Here is a 26,619-nt window from a genome sequence, read left to right as displayed (position 1 = left end):
CAGCAGTAAGGTGCTGATGAAATATGGCTAACTGGAAATGTAAACTTTATGAGAAGTGTTTGAATTTGTAGATCAGTGGTATTGACTGAGACAAGAAGGGAAGTAGGATTGTTGCATTTACAGAGAATAGTCCTCAGGAGTATGTCCTTCATTCTTCTTACTTTTGTACTGCTTATATGAATTTTAAGAAAATAAAAAGTAATTAAGTGTTAAGCTAGTATTTTCAGTGGGTTTGCATCCCTGAATGCAATGCTAGGGCATATTCTAACCCTCTGCTGCACCAGAATTCTGGGGTAAGGGAGAAATATATTCTCCTGATTTCTTAAAATCCTCCCCTCTCCCGTCAGTTCTGCTAATATTCTTTGCACTTTCATTTAGGTTTTTTTTTTTAATATTTTAGATTAACAGTTTCAAAGGATAATACCCAGGCAGAACTCCCATACAGGCAAGAAAAAAAAACCTCGTGTCCAAGTTCTTGTCACAGCATTTGTCCTCTTGATCTTTGCACTTCTTTTGTTTCTGATAAACCAAACAAAGGACTACTTAATAACTGCTTTTCTGTTGACCCTAGTGAGGGTTACTACCTGTAGCATTTCCAAGCTTCACTAAGACTGGAGATTTCTAACAAGTCAGTTACATTACTTGAGAAGAGTGAAACTTTCAGAATAAAAATAACAACAGTGGTGTACTTAGAAACAAAATTATTGTGTTGGTAGATGCTTATCACTTAATACCAATTAAAGAGCAAATCAGGGCTTTATTTCTACAGCCTGTCTATAAGCAAGGGATAGATTGAATTTCTGTTGTATAGAAAGGCATAAAGTTAGGAAAGAAAATGCAAAACAGCATCGATATAGAGCCTTTTTTATGTCCATTGCTTTTGTGATGGTAGTAAGCTTTCTGTCCACCACTGCTTTCAGTCTCAATTCCTTTGAGAGCAAGCAGTTTCAAGAAAGCATCACACAACAGTCTGTAAAAGAAGACTTTTTCTATTTTTTTAAACTATGTGAGTAGTTAATTTAAGTTTTATTATTTGTCATTGTGCTTGACATTGTTCATTGCTCTTAGTTTTAATATTCAGTTTTCCTTTTCCACTCATTTCTTTCAGTTTGGTTTAACCTGAATTGGCAAAGCAACTCTGTGAATATGAATTCCATTAGGTCTCATGAAATATTCCTTCATGTGAGCTTTAAGGAACCTTTTGAACTTACTTTTATTTTTAAGCTCTTTGTATTGCAATAAGATTCCTCTTATGTTGACAAAGTAGAAAATATACAGTTCACTGACTGACAAGGACTGATCTAATATTGATTGACAATATTACCAGAAGATCCCTACTATAAACAGAAGACAAGCTTTCAGAAAAATAGGGCAAGAAAAGAGCTGCACAGAACAGCCAGTCTATCTTCTGCCTGTGTATGATTGGTGATGCTGAACAGATGTTTGGTCCAACCTGGCTTTCAACACTTCCAACAATGGAAAGGCCATAATATCACCAGCAGTTCTGCTCCTCTGCTTCACTATCCTTGCTGATAGAAATTCCACCTAATGTTTGACCCGAGTCTTCCCTGTTTAAGAATAAGTTCCCTAATTTATTTATTTATTTATTTATTTGCATATGAAAGCATAAATAGATTATTCCTTCCCTTTGGCAACAATCTTTCCCACATTTGAAGACTGATATTGTACCCTGTTGGTCTTATATCTGCTAGACTTCAAAGCAACTACTCTTCCAGTCTTTTCTCACCGGCCATGTTTTCCAGAGTTCTGATCAATCTCTATATTCTCTCCTGCCAAATTTGCAGACAGCTAAGGCCCTCACCTGTACTGCGCATGAAAAGAGAACAACTTTCCATGCCTTTTAGCTTCTACTCTTGCTTATATATCCTACTGTGATCCTTATTTCTTTCACAAATAGCATGGTTGTCTACTTAAAGTGTGCTGAACTGTAACAGTGGACACTTTATTGCTTAGAACAGACACATGACAATTTGTCCTTCAGCTGATATGTTACAATTAATTTTTCCATCCTCTGTTCAGTATCTTGTACTTGTCCTTACTAAATACAATCGTATTTAATTTTTTTCTTTTAAGAAATTTGTTTAGTTATACAAGGTAATTGTAAGCCTGCCCTCATGCTCTCCCAGTGACATACCCAGTCAGTCCCATCTGCCCAAAAAAACTCCAACTTGCCATTACCTATTCATCAGTATTAAATGGGAAAATTCTATTTAACATAACATAAGGAAATGGCCTTAACTTGCTCCAGGGAGGTTCAGATTAGATATTAGAAAAAAATGCCACTGAAAGAGTGGTACGACTTTGTGTAAGTTGCCCAGAGAGGTGGTGGAGTCACTATCTCTGGAAGTTTCGGGAGGTATTTGGATGTGGCACTTAGGGATATGGTCTAGGGATGAATATGGTGGTGCTGGATTGATGATTGAACTGGGTGATCTTGAAGCTCTCTTCCAGCCTTGAGGATTCTGCAGTTTCAACAGTGTATGCCTGGTTATAATACAAGTTTTTGACTTTTCATCAGTTCAATTTAAAGTAATTTCATCTAGAGTGTGTTCATCCCATTATCATGTGGGCCCGTGTCAAAAGACTTAAGAAAGTCAATTAAGAGATACCTAAGGCTCGTCCTCATATATAAGACTTTCTATTCTAACACAAAAATAAATCCTTCAATTCTAGACAGACAAAATGAGGCCTTCCATTCCTTTGCTTGTCTTCTTCCAAGTGCTTATATACTGTTGTTTAAAATTTTTCATTTCCCCAGAATTTCTAATTTCTACAACTTTATGACTAGTCACCCTCTGTTCCCTACCCCTTCCCTTTAAAGGTTTAAACTCTATTTTCCCTTTGTAATCTCTTAATATCTTGCCCGTTCGCCACAAGATCAAGATAATTTAATAGAATTCATTAAATAAATATTCCTGCTTGTCCTACAAGACACACCTGCCAAAGAGCAGTATTTTTCTGCCATAGCAGAAATGTGGAAGCCTGTTGCTACAGGTACCTGTCTCTAGTTACCCTGGGCTCTGCTCAGCCAGGCCAGAATGAACACACTTATTGCAGAGCCAATTATAGAAAGTCATTAAAAAACCCTTGAACTATAGGGGGAAAATGGGCTGTAACAACTCTCTTTTTGTCCTCCATCTACTTATAAATGTGCTTTAAGTACTTGTTCCACCAGTTTTCCAGAGTTGTGCACCTGTCTTCATGTGATGTAAATCACTCCCTGAAAATGCGTTTTTCTGTGTTGGTTATAGAAGACTAAACAAACAGCATATACTAAATAGCTAATTTTTCATAGGCTACATGCAGACATGATTATTAAGGGAATTTCCTGAAGTTACTCGGCAGAGCAGTAGTAGAGCTGGGAATAGGCCAATGCTTCTGAACTCCTTTCTTTGGCTGTTCTGAATCTCTAATTGTTGCCTTTGTACACTGTATTACAAAAGAGAACTTTAATGTGCAGCTAAAATAAAGACCAACTTATGCTATGTCTTTGTACAGAAAATTATTTCTTTTATACTTGAGACTCTGAGAACTCTTAGAATATGGGCATTGGTGAATGCAATGCAAAATTTCAATTTTATTTTTTAAAGCTATTTTTAATTCCAGCACCTACTTTAAGTACTATGCACCAAATTACCAGATATCATTGTGAAAACTGCCCTCACAGTTAGGGTTTGATATAATATATATTAAGGATACTAATGGAGATTGGTATGATGCCAGCTTTTTGATGGATTTTATATGTTACTGATCATCCATATTTTTTTTTTGAAGTTTTACCTGTGGCCAATGTGGTATAAGATTATTGGAGAGAAAATTTAAAGAAAATATGAAGCATATTATTCTCCCCTTCTTTTTCTTTTTTTTAAAGCATCTGGTGCTGTGGGTCAGGGATAAAGTTTGGCAGAATATTTGCACAACCTCTCCACATTTTCAAGTTTTTGATATGAATTTTTCAGCTCTTGTGTCTAAAAAAACCTGTAATAAAATAATTATTTAAATGAAGTTAATCCCTTGCCACATAATGAGAAGGGTTGAGGACTCTCTGTTTTGTGATGCCTGATTATTTTTTTCTTTTCTGAGGAGACAGCACATCAGATGTAGAATGTGCGTCAACCCAGATGAGAAAATCCATTTATATACGTGACCTCCGTATATAATCAGCAGCAGTGGGGCTTTCACTGATGGCGGCTGCTCCTTGTGGGTTAAAATCCAAGGTTTTTCTGGGAACTCGAACTCATTCAGCTGTCCTTTAGGCAGAAGAGTGGTGTGAGTCTCTTACAACAATAAAATAATATTGTCAATGGAGTCCCTTCCACCCAAAGCTACATACACAAGACTGAATACTTTTTTGTTACAAACTAAGAAACTTTATGATGAAGAGAATTAGGGCACGTGCATATCCTGCAGCTGAATGTAGGGACAGAAGAGAGCTGACTCAGAACCTGGAGTCAATTTCTGAAGCCATTGCTCTATTGGTGTAACTCACCGGCCACTCCAGTTGCCATAACATCCTGCTGCTCTCTCTGGATGGCTGCCTGCAAAGCAAAGGCTAGAAGAGGAGAACTGATGGGTTTTCAATGTTCAACATCTCTTTGATGAAAAAAGATGTCATATTTAGAATGTATGATGAGAAGATGAAGAGGCCAAGACCTCACAGGGAAGAGGAGCAGTAGGACTGCAACATGAAGAGAAATGTGAGGACAGATAGTTTGTGTCTTTAGGACCTCTAGGGATGTGAGCAAACAATACTTCACCAATGCTGCTCTAATGGCTTAGAACCTATTCTGTTTGTCTTAGTACAGAGCTGAACCTACTGAAGAAACTTAGCATGGATATGATAGGGACACCTTTGACCACATTTAGAAACTTCAATGTCAGCAAAATCTTGACACTACGCAACAAACTTGGGTGAAATGCTGTTTGAATTTATTTGAAATCTGTTCAGGAATTAGAAAGCTGTAAACTTTTGCTAAGAATACAGATGGACTTCAAAAACATGTTTTGTAGTGCTGTCTCAGAAAAGAAAGAAAAAGGTAAAAAATCCAAATTAATTTAAGTTTAATGGTAGCTCTTTTGAGATTATAAAGGCAGTTCTAAGAAACTCTCTTGCCTGAGGCTACTGACTGCAGTTTTCTCTTATAATTAGACTTTCTTACACTGTGTCACATTCAGTTGCAGTACAACAATTAAACTAAGAAATATGAAAGATATCATCCTCTACACTTTATGTCAGTGAAATAGTTCTTCTAACAACTAAATCACTGCAAGATTTGAAAGACACAGAAAACAGCTCCCTTTTCTCATTGATTATGAGTGCCTGAGACCAATAGGATCTTACTTTTTGAGCAACAGTACTAAAAATAATGTATATTATTATTTTTTATAAAAGATCCTCCCTCTCATAGTATGCAGTTGGCTCAGGATAAATGCTAAGTATAACAACAGGAAAAGAATCAGAAGTTAAAAGAATCAGAAGTTGTTTGGAACTGCTTTTCTAGCCTTTTTATTACCTTTTTTTTTAATATATAATAGCCGAAGTTCCTGGTAGACATGTCATAAAATAAACAGACAAAGTAGTGCTACCAATACAAATTAAGATTGCAATTAGAAACATGCATTACTGGAGGGGGGGGTTGAGTCTTCTAAGTTGCATGATTTATTTTATTTATGGGTGATCTCCACAGTTGTGAGGCTGTGGGCTTGGGCTGTTTTGAAGGTTTGTTTTTTTATGGCTCTCATCAATATTAATGTTGCATTGAGGTTCATATTCCTAATATACCCAGATTGGAAAACGTTGCTTCTACAAAGTTCAGCCAGGTAATTTTGGAGGCAGATCTAATTCCATATCAAAGCTGGCTTAAAAAAAAAAAAAAAAAAGTAAATTAATACAACCTTCCTATTGTTACAGATTTTGTTAAAGTAAATCGCAGAACATATAATACGTAGATATGCTAAAATATGAAAGGAGGTCTTAGTTGTTCAGGAATTACACACTGCAGACTAGACGGCTTCAAACACAGTTATTTTTAAAATTTTCTGATAATTCTTTTTCTTGCATTTGAAAATGCTGATTTTTCAAAACTGAGTCTACCGCAGAGAACAAAGAAGTTTCTTTAGTATAGTTTTTCAAAGCCAAAGCTGTCAAAGTGAAAGAAACCCTGAACAATTTGGCTGCTTGCCTATTTGCATGCCAGAGTTCAGAATTCACTTGTACCTCAGATATGTATCCTGGCTTTAGAGTGGTAATTGACCTGTTCACTCTGTTTTAACTGTACATACATGTATTTTACCCTAGTGTTCAGAAGAATCATACTTAGGATTTGGGTTATGAATAAATTGTTATTTCATCTAATAGTTGAATATTTAACATCTAAAAAATCAGATACTTTTGATGGTGAGCCATATTCTGTATTGGAATAATTCCACTGAATCCAGTGAGTTATAACATGAAATAACTTTTCTCCTCTCCTTTCAACATGAACAATGTTGAAAGCAAAAAACTGTGCTGAAAGAATGCTAAACCAACCAAGTGAAACAATCAAATCTGGAAATGCCTGTGGGCAAAGCCTTTACTTCATTCCCTTGTGCATTGAGATTTTAATTACATTATCACAAACTTTCCCCATGAAATCCCTTCTCCTGTTTCATGGTCTTTTCCTTCTGAATTCAGTGCAATTCTTATATGAAATTAAAGGGTGTCTGGCAGGCATTTCTGATAAAACTCTGGTGTTTATCACTGAAAACACTGACAACTTTCTTTAAGTTACCACTTCAGAGATTGGCTGTTGTTTAGTGAATGAGACACAAACCACACCTCATCATGGATGCACAGAGTTTCTGGGCCAGTCACATAGGTGTGCTTTTGCCACTTGTTCCCAGTTGGGCTTATTTTAGCCTCCAATTCAGTGAGCTCCTGTCACTCCAGAAATAGAAATGGGTTCTGCCTCTTTACAGTTCGATGGCATTAGGGTACACTGTGCAGTGGTAGCTACTAGAGCTTTATACTCCTCATCCTATGGAAATGATTTCTTTTACAATTTTAGAAAAAGTGGAGAATCCTACTACCAGTAGTAGAGGAGCCCTGCTTCCAGACATGTGGGGTATAGGGACAACCAACTGGATCTAGTATGCAACAATCCAACAATATACTCTATTTTTCCTACCCTGATGAAAAGCTGTAACAACAGATGGAGTCCAAAGGCATGGACTAAATGAACTCAATGAACTTTTTTAGGGATGGTCCACAAACTAAGCCAATGACATGTTTGTTTGTGTGTATGTGTGTGTGTATAAATATATATATCAAAGGACTGGAAGAGTGATGATGGTTTACTGGGATGCACTCAAAAGTGTAGGACCTGTTCATGGCGAAAATTATATGGAATAAAAGTGAATACTGTCCTGGTTTCAACTGGGATATAGTGTATTTTACTCTTATTAGCTGGTACAGTGCTCTGTTTTGAATTTAGTTTGAGAATTGTATTGTTAACACACTGATTTTCAGTTGCTGCTAATAGTGCTTACCCTAAATCAAGGACTTTTCAGTTTCCCATACTCTGCCAGTGAGCAAATGCACAAAAAGCTAGGAGGGAGCATGGCCACGATAGGTGACCCAAACTGGCCAAAGGGATATTCCAGTCCACAGAATGTCATGCTCAGTGTATAAACTGCAGGGGAACTGTATGGACCAATCACTGCATTGGACAGCAGGGGTAATTGCATTGTATATCACTTGTCTTCCTTGGATTTTATTCCTTTCCTTTCCTTTATTTCAATCATTAAATTAATCTTATCTCAGTCTACAAGTTTTACCTTCTCCTGATTCTCCACCCTACCCCACCAGGGAAGTGGCTGCATGGTATGTAGTTGCTGGCTTGGATCAAGCCACAGCTACTTAAGCAGATGCTGCTTCTTGTGGTTGTGGGTTTTTTCCAACTTCCCCCTAGCTTTTGCATAGCTATATCCCTTAGGAGACTCAGCTTGTTTAGTATAACCAGAGTTGTCCTAATATTTAGTAAACCACTGAGTCAGCTTTGTCATATAAAGCTCGACTTGGTACTTTACAAGTCAATGTATAGACATAGTTATTTAGTCTTTCTGAAACCAGGCAGGGCATCAAAGGCTTGAAAGATTGCTTGGGTTTATCTGATAAAAGGAAAAAAAGGACAGGAGAATGAATATGGAAAAAATACTGTCTCTTGATTCGTAGAACACAGTGAATGATATATGAAAGACCAGATCAAGCTGAATACAAATGTGAAAGCAATCTCACATGATTTAGAGGAAGGGAAGCTGATGCTGACTTGAAAATGAGAAAAAAAAATATTTTATTTAGAAAAGCCTTCTGATTCAAGAGCTTACATTTCTGTAACGAAAAGACCAAAGTCAAAAAGACAAGGAAAGTGGGAAAGAAGAGGAATTTCCAGAAGAAGAGAAAGAATGATATAAACAGAAAGAGTCTGACATGAAGAAGCAGCTTCTGAAAGACATGTCATACTATTTGACGTAGCATAAGGTGAAACAGTTGAATTTCACAGGATTTCTTGCCTTTCTCGTGAAGAAAGAAGATTTAGAAAGGAATGTCAATAAAACGGAACAGATATATTGTCTTGAAGTTCACTTTTCAGGAAACAGATATTTTTTTCTGTTTTCTTTTTTGGTGTAATATTACATCAAATATTATGGAACCTTTGTTTGAGACTCCTCCTTTGCCCAGAGACTACCTTCAGAATTTCATCAGACTGTTTCCCAAATATCTCAACATAACATAAACAGTTTGAATTTCATTTAGCATATTTTTACTTTTTATGGTTTTTTATGTTCTCAAAAATTTGATAGCTTGATATTTCTGAGAGTCATGATATCACCATATCATGATATGTATCATGTCATTTCTACTTGAGTCATGGAATACATATGCTCCATGATCATGCATGATAAATTGAAGTTTTGACATTTCGTACGGAAAGATAATGTGATTGAATGTATAGATCAGATTCAAGTAGACTCTAAAGTTTCTGCCATCTATTTGCTGTCAGATACAGAAACTCTATGTACAAATAATGCTTTTTGGATTTTGAATAAGCATAAGTAGCCCATGGCTGTCTGTGTTAGCCATTTTCTTAATTTGGAAACTGTTTTTTCTCTGTGGTATTATTCAGACAAATAGGAAAGAGTTACACTTTCCCTTTGAGAACAGAAATCAGCTCTCACCCAAAGTTAATGCTTTAGGTTATTAGCTCAAGAACAGTACTGCACTAGCCACAGTTCCACAGATCCAGGATATGGGCAGGCTATAGTTATAGCTGAACTGGAATAAATTTACAAGTGTCCTTTAAAAAAGTGAGTTGGAAATACAATTAGCTAGAAAGTTTTAGGCCTCAGGCTGTCCCCATGTGTTGTAAGATGGGCTGATGGGGGAGAAGAGTGGCCTGGTTGAACAGAGAACTTTTCCTGGAACTCAGGAAAAACTGGAAAGTTTATGACCTTTGGAAGAAGGGGCAGAAAACTCAGGAGTACTATAAGGATATCATGAGGTCAAGAAGGGAGGGAATTAGAAGGGCCAAAGCCCAACTGGAACTTAGTCTGACTACTGCTGTAAAAAACAATAAAAATGTTTCTATAAGTACATCAGCAACAAAAAGGGGGCTAAGGAGAATCTCCATCCCTTATGGGATGATGTGACCAAGGGTAAGGAGAAGTCTGAGGTACTTGATGCCTTCTTTACCTCAGTCTTGAACAGTAAGACCAGTTGCTCTCCAGGTTCCAGACTCTGGGGCTGGAAGACAGGTACAGAGAATGGAATGAAACCCCCATAATACAAGGGGAAATGGTTTGTGACCTGCTACAAAACTTAGACACACTCAAGTCTGTGGGGCTGGATGGGATTCATCCAAGGGTACTGAGGAAGCTGTTGGAAGTGCTCACCAAGCCTCCAACTCTCCATCAATTATCAGCAGCCTTGGCTAAGCAGAGAGGTCTCAGGTGACTAGAAGGTAGCAAATGTGAGGCTAGGACAACCTGGACCCAGCCAGCACAAGTTTATGTAAGGCAGGTTCTGCTTGATCAACTTGATCTCCTTCATGGATATTGTCTACCTGGACAAATAAAAAGCCTTTGACCTCATTCCCACAGCATTCTTTTGCAGCAAATGGAGCCTATGCCTTGGATGGGGCACTGCTTGCTGGGTCAAAAAGGCCGATTGTGTGAGATTCAACAAGACCAAGTCACAAGTCCTGCCCTTGTGTCACAACAACATTCTGCAGTGCTCCAGGTTGGGGGCAGAGTGGCTGGAAAGCTGCCCGTGGGAAAAGAACCTGGCGGTGCCAGTTGACAACAGCTGAACATGATCCAGGGTGTGTCCAGGTGGCCAAGGCAGCCTTGGCCTGTATCAGCAACAGTGTGGCCAGCAGGTCTGGGGCAGTGATTGTACCGCTGTACTCAGCACTGGTGAGGCCACACCTCGAATGTTGCGTCCAGTTCTGGGCCCTCACTGCCAGAAGGACATTGAGGGACTGTAGAATGTCCAGAGAAGGGCAACAGAGCTAGTGAAAGGTCTGTAGCACAAGTCTGATGAGGAGCAGCTGAGGGAGCTGTGATTTTTTAGCCTGGGCAAACAGAGGCTCAGACAGAGCCTTGTTGCTCTTTACTACTACCTGAAAGGAGCTGGTAGTGAGGGGAAGTCAGTCTAATCTCCCAAATACCACGTGATAAGGCATCAGCAAAGAGGTTGTGTCAGGGAAGGTTTAGATTGGATGTTAGGATGACTTTCTTCACCGAAAGAGATGTCCAGCATTTGAACAGGTTACCCAGGAAAGTGGTGGAATTGCCATGCCTGGAGGTGTTTAAAGACTTGCAGATGTGGTACTTAGGGGCATGGTTTAGTAGTGGATTTAGCAGTGCTGGGTTAATGGTAGAACTTGATGATATTCAGGGTCTTTTTCAACCTAAATGATTCTTTGTTTTTAAGGTGTTGGTTATTCAATGATCTGCCATAGGTAATTTTAAAAGTGCTTTTGAGCTTAAAAAGGTTTGTGGATATACTAAAACATTAAAGAGCATTAGGTAAAAGGGGTGCTTTCACCTCTTCCATGGCTAAGCTAGCTACACAACTGGAAGTTGCTGGGGAAAGTATGAATAATATTTGTGCTGATCTTTCTGAGAAACTTTTCCATTTTTATGCTTGCTTTACATAAATGCATGTATGCACACAACAGTATGCCTGTAGATGATATAGTGTGCATTCCTGAAAGTATTTGGATTATTACATGTGGTGAGGATGGCATGCCTGTGGTAGTCCACTGTGAAATCCTGGCTCAATACAAGGCAGTAAAGCTGTGATGAACTCCACAAGGTCCAAATTACAGTACCCCTAGCTCTGGTATGTGTTCTCCATGGCTGCTCTCAAAGAGCTGGTGAATGCTGCCTCAACAAAGTCTCTGCACTCAAGCAGGGTGGGTGCTGCTGCCGCTGTCAGTGCAGCATCCATCACTGCAGGAAACCAGGGCTGGGATTTCATCCGTAATGTACCTTTTGTTTCCTGATGAGAGTTACTTTGGAAAGCATTAATGTTCTGATCTTGAGATGGCTGTATGCAGCTGTAGGACCTACAACATATTTTAAGAAGCTATTTAAAACCCCTACACTGAGTCTGGATAAACCAGTCCTGAGGCCATGATTATACTAGGAAGCATGAAGCAGACAGATTGCTTGAGATCAGCAGCAGAAGAAAATGGATTAATGATGGCTTTCAAAATGTAAGGAAACTGTTTCTGGAGTATTTATTTTTTGTTAGTGGTTGTTTTTCTTCAGTTTTTTAAAGTGAGACAGAGTAAAGAAATGAGGAAAACACATTTTGGAGAAAGAGAAGAAAGTCATGATGCAGTTTAGTTGTGCTGCTGTCACATGTGCCCAGGCTGCTGGACATATATACACATGATGAAGTGAAGGTACCTTTGAGGGACTTCCTGGGCACCCACCTGGGAACCCCCATGTGCTGTTATGATCCTGTGCCTCTGTGCAGACAGCTGCTGTTGGCCCTCCCAGTCATGCACTGTGGAAAATTGTGAGTGAGTGTGCAAGTGCAAGAGTGAGCTGTGTGAGTAAAGTCTTCAATGGCCAGTGTGAAAGGTTACCATTTATCAAAAATAACACGTGTTCTATTACAGAAACCAGACTTATTATTAAAGTTCCCATAATCTTTTTTTTTTGTGATCTTTCTCCTTCAGTTCAGTTGTCTCATCATGAATAATTCACTTCTTTTTTCTACTCGTTCAACATTGCAGCCATATGTGGTCTGGGTTTTTTTCAACAATTGTTATTATCTCACAGAGTCATGGAATGGCTGAGATTCAAAGGCATCTCTGGAAGTTATGTGGTCCAACCCTCTTCCTCAAGCAGGACGTTCTAGGACCACATCCAGATGGCTTTTATTTACCTACAGGGAAGGAGACTCCATAATCTCCCTGGGCAACCTGTGTTGCCAGTGCTCAGTCACTCATGATTAAAAAAAAAGGTGTTTCCTGGTGTTCAGATGTTCCTTTTGTGTTTCAGTTTGTAACCTTGCTCAAGTTCTTGCTGGAATAAATCAGAAGGCAAAATATAAGCTGCAAGTATCATCCTGTATAATTATCATAAGATTAAAAGAGAGGAGAAAAATGATCAGTGAGTTTTTGCACTAGAGGCTGACAGGACTAAGTTTTTTTTTGTCCAGGACTTATTTTAATTAGACATTTTAGAGGGCTGAGGCCATCAAATTTACCAATTGTAAACCAGCTATTATAAATGGGAATAATAAAATCATTCCCATTTTATTGTTGTGACTGTGTCAGATCCATGTCCACATATACAGATTATTTTCCTGAAAGTTTCTTGTGGTGAGATTCATCTCCAATTACCTACACTATAGGTAATATAGATATGTAGCTGTCCAAACTCACACTATAGTTATTAGAGACCTTGTTAATGGAAAGAGCTGGTTTAAATATTAATCTGTTCAAGTTTCATTTCTACTTTTCAATATAATGAATTGACTCAATTTCAACTGCTTCTTCTTTGGAGCTAATCAAAGCTCAGACGTAGCTCACATGAAAACATCTCTACTGAAGAAAAGTGAGTTTGAATCTGACTCTTAATGGTATCACAGAAAGGAATGCTGGTTAAATGAAACCCTGGTTAGCAGCATAAGTGTAATCTACCTGTCTCAATATAATGCACTTTTTAATCAATAAATTAATACTATCAAGTTGAATCAGAGCAATAAATAGGCTTTGAAATGTCATATTGATAAGTCTTCATGACTAACTGCTCAGCTGGATTTTTTTTCTTCGAATTATCTCCAAAAGTAAAAATTAATTTCAAACACCAGCACAAGTGAGCAGTAGGTTTGTGGTGACTGCAGTATTATGAATTCCTGAGCACAGTGTTTATGCTGGGCTTTTTGGTTTTTTTTCTTGTCAGGGAAATTCTTGCAGAAAAGTTTTGCATTTCCATTACAATTATAATTGTGCTGTTTAAAGGATTGGTCACCAATGAATGCAAATAATCTATTAATGAAAATAAGAGAGACTCTGAAAACAGCTTTATTGATAATAAATAGAGCAGACCCAAGCTGAGGCGACAGGAATGTGCAAGAGGTGCTTCTACTGAAAAAAACAGGTTTTTTAGTGAATAATTCACATAATTTCCAAAGCTAAAGGGAATTCTCCCCCTCCAGAGGCTAATGAAAAGAATTGTTCACCTCCTTCTCCTTTAGACTCTGGCTTTATGTTTGGCTAGTACCAAATTAACCCTCAAATCTTGGTTCAGCCAAACTCACAATCCCAATCCAATCCTGAGTTACATGCCAATAGTTTTCAGTGGCCTGATTGTCAAAGCTACAGTTGTAACTTCTGGTTGATGCAAGTCATCTTTCATCTTCAGCCACTGCAGCTCTATGTCACTCTATTCTCTTCTTTGTGACCAGCCCTTTTTATTCCAAATGTTATGAGCATCTGGACTTCACTCATCTTGTTTAAAGAAAACTTGAGCTTTGTAGAATTCATGATCCAGGTCTTGTGCACATCTGCAAGGGTTCCTGAGTTCTGTTATGGGCGTATTGTGAAATAAGATTGAGTCTAACTGGAAATTTAGCAAAGCAGAGACACTCATTTACTGCTGACAACAGCTGTTAAAACACATAGAAGCAGGGCAAAATCTTATATTTTCAAGAGAGCATGATTTAGCATTCATTTAGCTTCTTCTAACCTTTCTAAGCAAGTACCAGCTCCCAGAGATGGTTTGGTATTACATCATCTTGCTGCCAATGCTATGGAGAGCCTTTAATGTTAAATGACTTAAATGCGCTCTGCACCTTAAATGTGTTTTCCTTGTACTGTAAAAGTCATCCCTTCCACTCAGTTTGTGTGGGCATTCTGCCAGAGCATCCTAGTGGCAGCTATACAGTGCTTTGATATTTTACTGTAAGCGCAGCACGAGGAGAATGATGAGAGGGAAAGTCAAAGGTTGAGCACTGCATTGTGCAGTGAACACTGTAAAATAGGAGGAACAGGGCCTTGGAGGAAAGATACGGACAGAAATACATCTTTGCTAATGAACTCTAGGAAAAAATAATTAGTTTATTGGCATGAAAATCTTGTACCATTTCCAACATCTGTTTTACATTGAGCTAATGAAATGACTGTGGTGTACCAGAGATACTGCCTGCTGAAAAGTCCATATTCTTTCCCTTTTAAAAAAATCATGCTATGCATTACAACTCAAATCAGCTTAATTTTCAAATAAAAGTTTTATTACTTAAGTCAGTGACATTGTATGAATGAGGTTTGTATTTCATGAAGGTAATTCCTTGCTAACTGCTACTGTGGATATGCTAGCTATGCTGCCTTTAAAAGGGAATGAAAGCGTGTGTCACTTTTATGTACTCCACTTTCATCTCAGATTCCTGCTGCTTAGAAAGTCTTCTGTACGAAAAGAAAACTGAATAGCAACAAATCAGGGCAATTCACTAAATAAATGGAATGGAGGAAAATTGGATTCCACCTGTTCAGGCTTACTTAATTGAAAATCAGTCAAGGAAGCTGAGAAATGTTCCTAACAATAACAGAAAATTATGATTTTTCTAGTGCCCTTGGAGTCCATAGCAGAGTACAAGAAATCTTATGGCAGAGACTAAATACTCCAGTTGTTTCAGTCACAGCAAAGGTTTCATTCCATTATAACTGCAGTAATTTCATGTATTGAACTCTAGCAGAGAAATGTTGCACACTGTATTTATCTTTATATGGGAAACTTTACCTTGCCTGCCTATGCAGTGTCAGCTCATATCATTCTTTGTGAAATGTAATGATGGAATTGGGGCATGTGGATCATGATTTGTGGGTTCAATATACCATAAACTCTTCTGGTTTCAGCTAGCAAAGTAGGTCTGATTTTATTTAACAGTTCACACAGGACACATGCTTGTGTGACAAACTACCTTGTTTTCAGTTAGTGTAGGCTGACTTGTAAGAAAATAAACACATCCACAATTTATATTATCAGCTTAACACAAAGTATTACACAGTAGTGGTGTTTTATGCTGGAACAAGAGCCTAATTAATATGCATCATCTTATCTGCTGTGCTTTCAGAATAGCATTTTTAATTGTGATTTCACTGCAAGTTATAGTATGTACATGAACTTTCAGACAAAAGTCCCACTTTTCTGGTTTGGTTGGGTTTTTTTGTTTTGGTTTTTTTTTTTTAGTTTGGGTTTTCTGGTTGATTAGTTGGTTGGTTGGGTTTTTTTTCTTTTAATTCCCAGTGTCTGAGTAATATTCTTTCACTGCTATAGGAAGAAGAAATTTTTTTCCTCTTCTGTTCTTTTTCTTGGATTTTCAGGTTTTGCATCAGCATATTTTCATTAATAAAATGACATAGAACAGATGTTTTCAAACACCTTATTGCTGTGTCAAGATGGGCCACAGGATGTGCACATTGACAGCAGTTTGGGCAATTCAAGCATTGGATATCTTTTGGGTTGATTCCAATTTGCAAGGTAGCTGCATGCAGTCTCTGAGCTTTCAGGGAGCAGTTACTGCCTAACTAGATGCTCCATTTATGCATAATCCAGTTTTGGTGTGGTTTTTATGGGCTCCTAGGGGGCAACAACATTCTTCTGTCTCTCAGGCTCTGAAAAAACAAATCCTGAGGTTGATTTTTCTTTCTTCTCTAGTTTATGACAAAGCTTGAGACACTCCACACTGGAATTGTTAGTTAATTCATTGGGTTCAGCAATCTGGATTTCAGAAAGCAATTGTCTCTAGTGCATTTACCACATTTTGGGTGGATTTTCTCCTGTGATCACTTACAAAAGTAAGCTTGTTCACAGTCCTCAGGAAATGTCTAATTTAAATAGTTATAAGTTATTAGAGCCAAGCACACTTTTCCTCCTGTCTAGAGAGTTCCTACTGCAGTTCCAGGAGTTAATTGGTAAATATTTTCCCAATAACTTTTAGAATTAGTTACTGCATTACAAGAAGTTCAGAATTTCTGTTGCCTAAACCATTAACTTAGAATCTTGTATCTGTTGACTGTTGCAATAAGAAAACAACTATTTTCTTTAAGATGAAGTCGTTTAAAAACAGTACTAAAAGTTTTTTCCAGGCACTGCTAGTAAATACATTCAATTCCTAAAAATTACAAGAAAGCTGATGTATAAACACATAGTAGGGTGGGTTGGTCAGCTACAATCTGTCTATATTACTTTTCCAGGAGCAGGTAGTGTCTGCACCCCTCTGAGATCCCAATTGTCAATTGAAGGGAGGAAGGACAGTCTGGGACCTTGGTGGACTGCCCCTCGCAGCAGGGCTTGTTTTCCAAATGGGCTCATGTCGCTTCTTGTGTGCCAGAACACCATCTAGGAAGGAGTTTCTTTTGGCCATACATGCCTGAGAACTGGCCTTTTACCTCAGCAATGCAATAGCAATCCCAGATGGTGTTGTGACTGTATTTTATTGGCCTCAACTACTCTTCTGGCTATCGTCTAACTGCTTGAAGTTACAAAATAAATCTTTGTTAAGAGCATGGTGCAAAGCAACCATGCTCTTAACAAAGGTGCAAAGCACTTCAAAGATGGAATCCTGAATTCTGGTCCCAGTGCACATTGAGGAGGGTCCATTCTGATGCCTCCAGCATCACTGATGTGCCTTCCTGCTCTCTTCTCTTATTGGAGTCACCAGTGAAGCCCTCATTTATGCTTTATGGTGTCAGCAGGAATAATTCCAGCTCTTTTCTCTTTTTTGAAAACAGGGAGATTGGGAAAAAGCAAAAAAAGAAAGTATGAACACTAGAATAGACAAAATTAGGTCTGTTATTTGTTATGATCAAGAAAGAAAATTTTTTAAAGTGTACAATCTAAAACCCATCCTGTGCTTTTCTAATTATTTTTCTTATGTACAAAAGCAGAACAAAAGTTTATACTCAAGATATGGGTTTCTGAAAGCAGAAGCTCATTTAGAAAATATTGTAAAGTTCTTATTTAATTGTGGTATGTCTGTCTTAAACAGTAAAATAAATTAACTTTTCAGGGTGTTCAAAGCTTTCATCTTTAGATAATATTTTACATCTTTACAAAACTATGGAGAGGAAAACCTTCATAATGTAATGCTATGTTCTATTTTTGCTTTTATACATAAATGATTAAAATTTTATATTGGTGATAATGTAATATTTGGTGCCAGGTTTGCTTTTGATTTTTTGTGCTTTTTAATATTAAATTAGTGTTAAAGATTTTTTTCACTGTTTTAATTTCAGATTTGGATTCTCTAACAGGGCATGCATTTCCAGGTAAAGTGGACAGTTAGATTAGATTATGTTATTTGTTTGTTTTATACTGAGTTTATTGCATTTTCAGGGGAGGGGGGGAGGGGGGAAAGGTGTGTTGTGAAATTTATTTGGTGTGCTTCAGACAGCATTTTGTTACATATCAAAACTGTACTCTTGGTTGACTTTTTTTTTTAGATTTCAGATGAATGAAGAACAGGTAGCTATTACCTGCACTAGTTTAAAGAATAGAATTGAAAATTTGCTTTAAATGTTAACTATTATATCATTAATGTTAAACAAACCAAGGTGAGAGAAGCATTATTACAAAACAACAAGTCCTAATGATAAGATTTTAAGTAATTCAAACTTGCATGTGATTCTGCAAGGAAAGTAAAAAACACTTGTCAGTATTTAAGGAAAGCAAAGATTCAAGAAATACAAGACTTAGTTTCCAGTTTTATTACTAGAAGTGTATAGGAAAGAGGTTTTGAATAATAAGAACATCATTTTCAGTAGAGAATCAAGAAAGAATGAGAACACAATTATATTAATTCTCTGGATTTTACTGTACACACGCATTTTTTATGTTGTGTGGAACTTAATTTTAAAAAAAGTACACTCAAAAAATTTAGAATTTTACAACTATAATTAGTCTACAATTCAAACATTTTGAGTTGGGAATTTTTTAGCAGAAATACAAGAGCGGTGAATTTGATGCTAAGTAATCATGTGAACTTCTGTGTTACTTGGGTAGAGGTTTTGGCACAGGAAGAATTTAAATGGCCACCGTTTGAAAAAAAGTAAATTTCTGCTGCAAATATGCAGACTCTTTCTGTACTTAAAATTTTCTTGAATAATCCTTCAGTTGAACAGGCTGTGAAAACTAAGGCATAATATTTGTATCCCAAAGAGATTTAGTCAAAATTTCTGATTATATTTATCATTAGAACAATATTACTATTTATTATGTCAATGGCTTCTAATGTGTCTATTGCATAGTACAATATTCCTCCTTCCATTTTTGCTTAAAGATTATTCTTTTAAAATTATGGCTCAGTAGATTCATTTGAGGTTTTCCAAACATTCCTGCACTGTACGCATTAGGAATACTGTAAGATATGGACCAAAAAGGAACAATAGAACATAAAAGTTTAGAAGTTATTTATAATAAAACTTGTGCACAGTGTGGAGCAGATCTGGGTACAGATTCTGTCAGAGTTATTTGTACTCAAATGCAGTAGCACAAGTGATGCCTGTTTGAGAAGTGAGAAGAGTGTAAGCATAGATTTTGTAATTTTCATCCCAGATGAGGAAACTCTTATTCTGAGTATTTTGGTTTGATCGGAGTAAGGATACCCATGGAATAACATAGTGCTTAATTAGGGCATCTTGGAAATTTGATCTTCATAACTGCTGTCAAATATATGCATGTGTCACAAAAATAAGCATTGGGACAAGCAGGATCAGTGTGTCTTTTTTTTTCTCTCCGCTTTTTAAAGGTTGAGTCTGCTTTTGGTTTTGCATGAATATTTTGTGTTACTAGATGGTGCTGTCATAGTGTGTCCCATTCTTACTTTGTAATATCACAATGTAATCATAATGACCAATACTGACAACAGAGCCTTATATTAATATGTATGCTTCAGACTTATGGCAAAGAGAAATCATCCTTATTCTGCATGGAAAATGTCCTGAATTGCAGGACAGGTGATTTACATGTCTGCTTCACATTCCAGATGTAGCTGTGCACAAATCCATCAAATGGCCTGTTATTTAGCACAGACAGAAACATCTTTGAATCTAACTGACTGTCAAAGGCATGTAGGAGAATAGTATAGAGTAGCTAATAAGCATAAAAGTCTGGCATGGATGGCACTTAAATAGATATTTATTTGGAGACTCACCATATGAACGTGGTCCTGTGCGGTTTACAGAAATCCCTAGAAGAACCATTTCTCATTTTATGTTTTATTTGATGGAGCTGAGATATAATCTTTTCACATAAAAGGGTAAAAGTAGCAGAATGTTCTGTCTTGGCTTCACTTTTATTTACATTTAATAATCAAGTCATTATAGTATTCTGTTATAATAGTGCAGAATGTATTGTTACAGATGTAGCTAAACTGAAAACCAAAAGGGATGCTTATGTATCTAGTTATGCTGGAAAACACAGAACAGTAAATTCTGATACCTGTGTGTTCATATGATTAGTTAGGCTAAAATGTTTTAACTTTCAGGAGACAGAAGAGATCGAGGTGTTACTTATAAATCTTCAATAGCAATTAGTCAATTAGTTTTGTCCAAATGATCTTAGTGTGTTAACAGGTGATTTGTATCTCACACTGAGCAAACAAAACAAACTCATTTGATATTTCTATTTATCTCACCTTGGAAAAAAGCACACCGTTTGAGCTAGTCCAGTAAGATTCATTAGTGAGACCTCTAAGGGTATGGTGATCTAATAGTTTTCATTTGACCCTTGGCCAGTGCTCTGCAGGAGCAGAGCATGAAATGGCTCCTTTCCTTAAGTCATTTAGCAGCAGCAGTGAAATGTTGAGTAGGTGCTACTGCCAGACCCTTAGCAGGGCAGACAGATCAAACCTTCTGCCCTGACCTAATCACACAAGTTCCAGGGCTGAAGCAGTTTGCACCCATCTAAATGATCTCAAATTCATGTGAGTTCCCATTTGGATACGACTGCTTTGTGAATTTCAGGCTAACAGAAAGTATTTTCCCTATCAACCCTGGCAACTGCATCAGCTGCCCCATATTTCCTGTAGATTTAGGCAATCTCTGCTACTTCAGAGACAGATCAGAATATAAACCACACCAAAGTATCTGTCTGATTTTTATGTGAAAGGAAAAAGAAATTATTTATAACCCTTGCAGTTGATCAGATGAAACCCTAAAGTATGAGATTTGATTATAGTCATTGTCTTAATGCAGAGCTGCAAGTGTTATGGGCATGTTGAGAACTTCCAGAAGCTGGATTAAAGCATCTCTTTTACAATGATATCTAATCTCGTCCTAAAGCTCCAAGCAATGGCGAGTCCACCAGCTCCCCTGGTAAGCCGTTCCAATATTTAATTACCCTTAGTGCTAGGAAATTGAAATGTTGTGGAAGGGTTGAATTTGTCGAATTTCCGCTGCCAGTCTTCCTTTTGCTATGCCTTTGTCAGCAACACTGAAAATTCCCCCTTTTTCAGGTATGTTTTCTGAACAAGTGTCTATAAAAAATTGCAGTGACCTGTTGAAAAGTCTCTGGGCACAAAAGCTATGCCAACTGGCCTGATGAACCTATTGCCTTGATCTGCAAACCTGGCCTCTTTCACAGATTATCAGAATTTTATCACCCCTATGACTACTAAAAATTTATATACAGCAGTCAAGGTACCTTTTAACTTTTGTTCTGGTAAATTTGATATGTTGTACTGCTTAAGGCTCACACTGTAAGACTGGTTTTCTGACAGCTGTTTTAGAAACTCTAGCCCCTTTTTTTTTCAAAAACTATGAGAATATATTAATGTAGAATTATGTAAATGCTGTATATAGAAGTAAAGTTCTTTCTTATTTGTACATAACACCTCCTTTTTTATTCTCCCTTTTTAAGGATTTAGTTACAGTTCAGATTACAGTGATTGTCTGTGTCAAGCAAACCAAGTGGTAATCCCAAAAGGCAATTGATAGAATAGGAATGAGCATTTTTCCCTAGTTTGATGTGGTTAATATGAGATTTGAGGTGAAAGGGAATGCTCTTATGGCAGCACATGAAATCTAGCTGTTTCCAGTCTGGTGAAACCTGGGTGGGCACTGAGTTTTGGGTGAGAATTAGTCCAAAGAAGGAGGATTAGCCAGGGTGTATCTCTAAGGAGTGGGATGAAGAAAAGGTTAGAGACTTTAAAGCCCCATTCCAATGCATTCCTCAGACTGCATCCCTATAGCTAATATCTTGTGTTAACTCACTTAGAAGGTTAAGAATGTATCTCTAACACAGAGGAGCTCCGTGGTGAAGGTAGTTAGTAGCAGTTGTTTGCTCCAATTTCCAGTGGCTGTGAAGCACTTTTATGCATTCCTGTTCTAGATCAAATTAGTTAGGTGCCACCCAAGTTAGGCATCTACAGGAGGTAATCCAAATGCACCTTCTGCATCTCTTGATTTTTCTTTTAATTCTGCTTTAGTGTGCAGTGTTTTCTGTTTTTCCTACTACCACCCCAAAGTGCCCAGCCTCAGTAAGATCCATAGACTTTGTATTTCATTGTGCTAATGATGAATGCTGTTTTTTGGCAATTCATCCAAATAGGCTTGAAGTTTTCTGAAATACCTCAGGGACAAAGCTGCTTTTTTTTTTTTTTCAGATTTCATCACTGTTGGCAATATAATGCTAGATTTAAACTTCAGTTTTTTGGTTTTTTTTTTTTTTTAATTCCTGAAAGCCATTTAATAGTCTAGGGAAAAGACTGCTGTCTTCAGCACTGTCAGTAAAACCAAGATAGTATTAAGTGGAATGAGCATTCTCAGGTCTTTGTATAATAGCTCAAGCTGTGTAGGAGTTTGGCACATGCAGTCCTGTAGGAAGTGTTTAGAGAGAGTGTCTCAAATGCTAATCAAATATGAACTCCAAATATCCATTCTAATTTCTGGGTGTATCTGATCAAGGTAGTTGGTTGGTGACCTGCTTATTTTCCAGAAGAAATAAAACTTTGTCCATATAATGAGCATAATTTCATGAGTTACTTTATGGCCAGTTGAACTGTGCACTTTCCTATTCACAGATCTGCTAGGTCAAAAACTTAAACGGACATTTCATTCAGTACACCAGTACTGGGTGTTGTGGTTGAAATAAAAGTTTATCTGTGAGTGTCTGCTCAGCCATTTTATTTGCAGTTACCGTAGCATTGAGTCAGAAGCACAGAAAGGCTCATCTTTATCCTTTTTCTCTGCCTTTGCCCAAAGCATGTGTAAGGTTGGGCAGAATATTAATGAAGATTGGATGGCTTAGGACAAATAACACTAAGTAGAATTTAGTTCAAGAGTATCAACAACAGAATATCAAAGTTTAGTGCTATTTGATTAGAGCTGCCAGATTTTTAAAGAACAAATTTGGAGAAAATACTATTTTGCAGCTGGTTTTGTCTATCTTGATTTTACCTGAGGAAATGCTTGCCTAGTGAATTGAGTCTGGCTAAGTGTTGGAGGTTTTTTTTAGTCTTTCTACTGAATTTCACTAACATTATTTTGATGTTCAAAATAAGGAAGATCTGTTATCTTAGGCTGAAGACAAGCTTGATTTACAAAAAAAAAAGTAAAACAAAACATAAAATGACAGTCATCAAACCATAAGGGGGTGGAGTATGATGAGCTAGTAAACAAAACAAAAAACTAAAAAGGTCACTCACAGCTGAGCTCCTATTGAGTTTCTGTAAAACTGAAAAGACAGAATCACAAATTAAAAATAAGTTATCTTTCATTTATTGTACTCATCTAGTAGTCATATAGTATAGATCTTATCCAAATTAATCTCTTTTAGTTCTGTTAGTATCTTATAGTTCCATGTTTGCTCCTTGACTTTTCTGACTTAAGTAAAAACCATGAGGAGAAAGTTTGTGTGTACCCTATCTTGCCTTTAGAGTCTTGATTGGGATGTAACTGTGTGTAGCTCTGCTGTTCAAAATATCAGTTTTCCAGATGAATCTGCAGGTAAAAACCCAAGGCTTTTCTACCAACATTAAAACTCTGTTCTGGGAATTTGCACTTGGGGTGGATATTAAAACATTATTTCAAATCAATTGAATTTTTTTGAATTTGTTTTTTTTTCTGAACTCCTTCAGGCTCCTGGTCTAAAATAGCTTTTAATCTGGTTTAAATCTGGGTTGCTCTGGAGCCTCCTGTTCTGGGTGATTGAGCAATGAGGATTGCACGTCACTGAGCAAACTTTTCCTGGGGTGGGGAAACAAACATGTTCTGGGAAAGCGGAGCTGGGGCATGCACAGCATGGTGATGTGTCCTTGCTCTAGACTGCAACTCAGTCATGGAGTTACAAAAATGGGAAAACAAATGAAAATGCCTAATCATGCAGGAACTTGACCTTTGTGTGAATTTCATTCCTGTTTTCAAATGTTTATTTCTGTATTCTCAATTTCACCTGTTTAGTTTCCACCTAAATATATGCAAAAAGGAAAAATGAAAGGGATATGAACTTTTCTTGAAAATTTGGTAATTTCAGAAGTGAAGGAACTATATATTCCTTCTTTGAAATTAAGCATCTCACAGAGACATATGGTGCCGATGCTTTGCCACAGGAGTTTATTTTACACTTTAGAATTACTTGGTCTCATTTCTTTGATTCTTTGCTATGATTCATAGTTGTTTAACAAGAAGTGTATAAAGAACTGTTGATACAGAGGTACAGCAGGTACTACTAGTAATTCTTAGGCATTTATATAACATGAGTTATAAAAAGTCTCAATGAGTTCTGCACAATACTTGATTTTGCTTAATGTAAAGTTAATGATCAATTTTTACTTGTACTTTTAATTAATTCTTTTTTGATATTTTATTAATTATTGTGTTTAAGTATTCTGGGGTATTTCATGTTAAGGGTACAGGATGAATCAGACTAATTATGTACCTCATTCAGTACTACCAAACAAAATTTAAAGGAACTAAAATAAATTTAAAAAATATTTGGACTCTACTAGATACTGTAGAGCTACATGATGTATCTCTGATTTGCAAATGCATGAAGTCATGGCTTGATTCTTCTTTAAGTAAGCTTGTATTTTTAGAAATATCTGAAATATAATTATTTGAGAGCAGCAAGGGCTACGGTATTTATGATACTGTGTTTGTCAAATTATTCCCAACGTTCAATTAACGCAGCAATTTTTCCAAACTGTCATTCAACAATTGTTAGTCTTAGCTCTATGTTTAGACTGGTGCTGCAGGAAATTGTTGCAGCACTTCATAACGTTAGGAGAAACAGGTCAAAACAAAACCCTGAAATGTTAAAGTCTCCTAAAAGAAGTATATTCAGATGTTTTAAACTACTTCTATAGTCCACAAGAACTCATATGAAGAAAGATATCAAACTGGAATTAGAGCCAATGCCAGATCCTTAATGGTGAATAATTTAATTTTTGAATTGAAAAGAGGACAACCATGTTGGCAGACAAAGCTTGGTGATTTGCAAGCTCTGACTGCTCATTTAAAGCCTGTGTCATTTAATTTTCTCATTTTGATGGTGTGGATTAAATATAGATTTTTTTCACAGCTACATTTAGAAAATGCCTTTAATTCATCAGGTAAAAGCTTTTCAAAATAGACAAATATTAAATACTGCATCGATGAGGTTTGTATTTACTGTGATCATATACTGTCCAATGTTACTCCTTACACTCATGTTAAGGTCAGCTTATAGCAGCTGAAGGTTGTACTTAAAATATTTTACAAAGTAGTTCATATTAGCGCATATTCCTCTAATATATATATTTTTACAGGACACAATATGAATAGTGACCATTATTATCCTCAGTGGCCAATTAAATGGTCAAGCAGCACTTTTGAATGAATTTTAGTTGTTTGTTGTAGGCAAAAGGGAAGATTTTTAAAAAATTGTTTATATTGTAGCTCTAAATTTTTCTAAGTATTACTTTGTCAAATATTATTTTCCCTCAAATTATATCACCTCATTGTGATTTTTAAGTTTATCATTTTGAAATGTATATTTATTTCAGACCTTAAAAGTTTTTCTTTTCTTGAAATGAGCGGTTTGAGCTGTGAGTTACAAAAACTATCCAAGGAGAATGGATGTCCAGATTATTTTCTATAAGCCAACAAATTCTGCACAGAAGCTTTTTGTATTGCTTAGATCACAAGTCAGGTATTTCTTCCCTGGTACAAGATTTTTAACAAGGAGAAATCCTACTGCTATATAAACATATTCTTATAAAAATAGTAAATGACACTCTCAAAGCTAAAATGCCATAAAGCAGTCTTTACTACTTCAAAGTAAACTGGATGATAGAATTTAAATCTTATTTTTGACATAGTTCTAGAACTATTTCCTGATTCAGCTTTCAGCCAAGGATGTGGTCATAATGACTAGAGGTGATAGCAGCTTGAGTTTCTTTGATTGTCTCTACCTCTGACTAAATATGGTTGGGATTCTTGTGATCATAAATTTTGGAGGTGGTAGCATAAGACTTATCTATCAAGATTAGTGACTCGTATGTGTGTTTCACTTTAATGCAAGACTAGGCTCTGTTAATATGGAGATGACTTTTTACAGTCCTGGTGGTTAACACTCCATCAGTTTTTTCAGAAACAGAATAGTTATTATTCTTGTTAGTTGGGCAGGCATACTCAACCTGCCTCATAGGTTAAGAACTGGTCATTGCTGTGATTACGAGTCTGTCAGAGAGGATTACAGAATTTGTCATGTAGGATAATAAAGGCTCATACACTATTTCAGTAGCGTAACCTAATGCTCAGTTATTGCGTATATTCAACTGCAGGATAAAAATACCCCTGTAATAATTACTCTGGTAGGGGTAATGCTTTTTTCTTTTTATATCAGTTGAACATGTAAGCCTTCATCAAGATGCTAGATCATATGTACTTCATTTGTATGAATGAAATTATAATCAGGTTGTGCATATTTGTTTGGATGAATGTAGAAGTAGAGGATTATTCCTCTGTGTCAGGATCTTTGGCTGTAAAATATTCAATGCATTGCATTGGAGCTGGAAAAAAGAAGCTAACTGCCATGATTACATTTTATATTTTCTTTGGG

The 26,619-nt window shown here is 36.8% G+C and overlaps 1 protein-coding gene across 17 annotated transcripts in view; it reads left to right on the top strand.

Annotated features, from left to right (window-relative positions):
• DLGAP2 (DLG associated protein 2) overlaps positions 1-26,619 on the top strand; it is a 460,234-nt gene that overhangs the window by 279,106 nt on the left and 154,509 nt on the right. For 8 of the 17 annotated variants that reach the window (XM_085056705.1, XM_085056703.1, XM_085056702.1 and 5 more), the window contains one exon: positions 17,817-17,849. The exons of 5 other annotated variants lie outside the window; for them this stretch is intronic. In XM_085056705.1, the coding sequence (XP_084912831.1) occupies positions 17,817-17,849 (33 nt within the window). Of the gene's footprint in view, positions 1-17,816; positions 17,850-20,774; positions 20,895-26,619 lie in introns of all 17 variants that reach the window. 4 more of the 17 variants (XM_085056713.1, XM_085056709.1, XM_085056710.1 and 1 more) reach the window with 1 other exon arrangement.

This window comes from Lichenostomus cassidix, chromosome 3 (assembly GCF_008360975.1).
Source record: "Lichenostomus cassidix isolate B80296 chromosome 3, HeHo_3.0, whole genome shotgun sequence".
Lineage (NCBI taxonomy): Eukaryota > Metazoa > Chordata > Aves > Passeriformes > Meliphagidae > Lichenostomus > Lichenostomus cassidix.
This window is presented reverse-complemented; position numbering and strand designations above follow the sequence as displayed.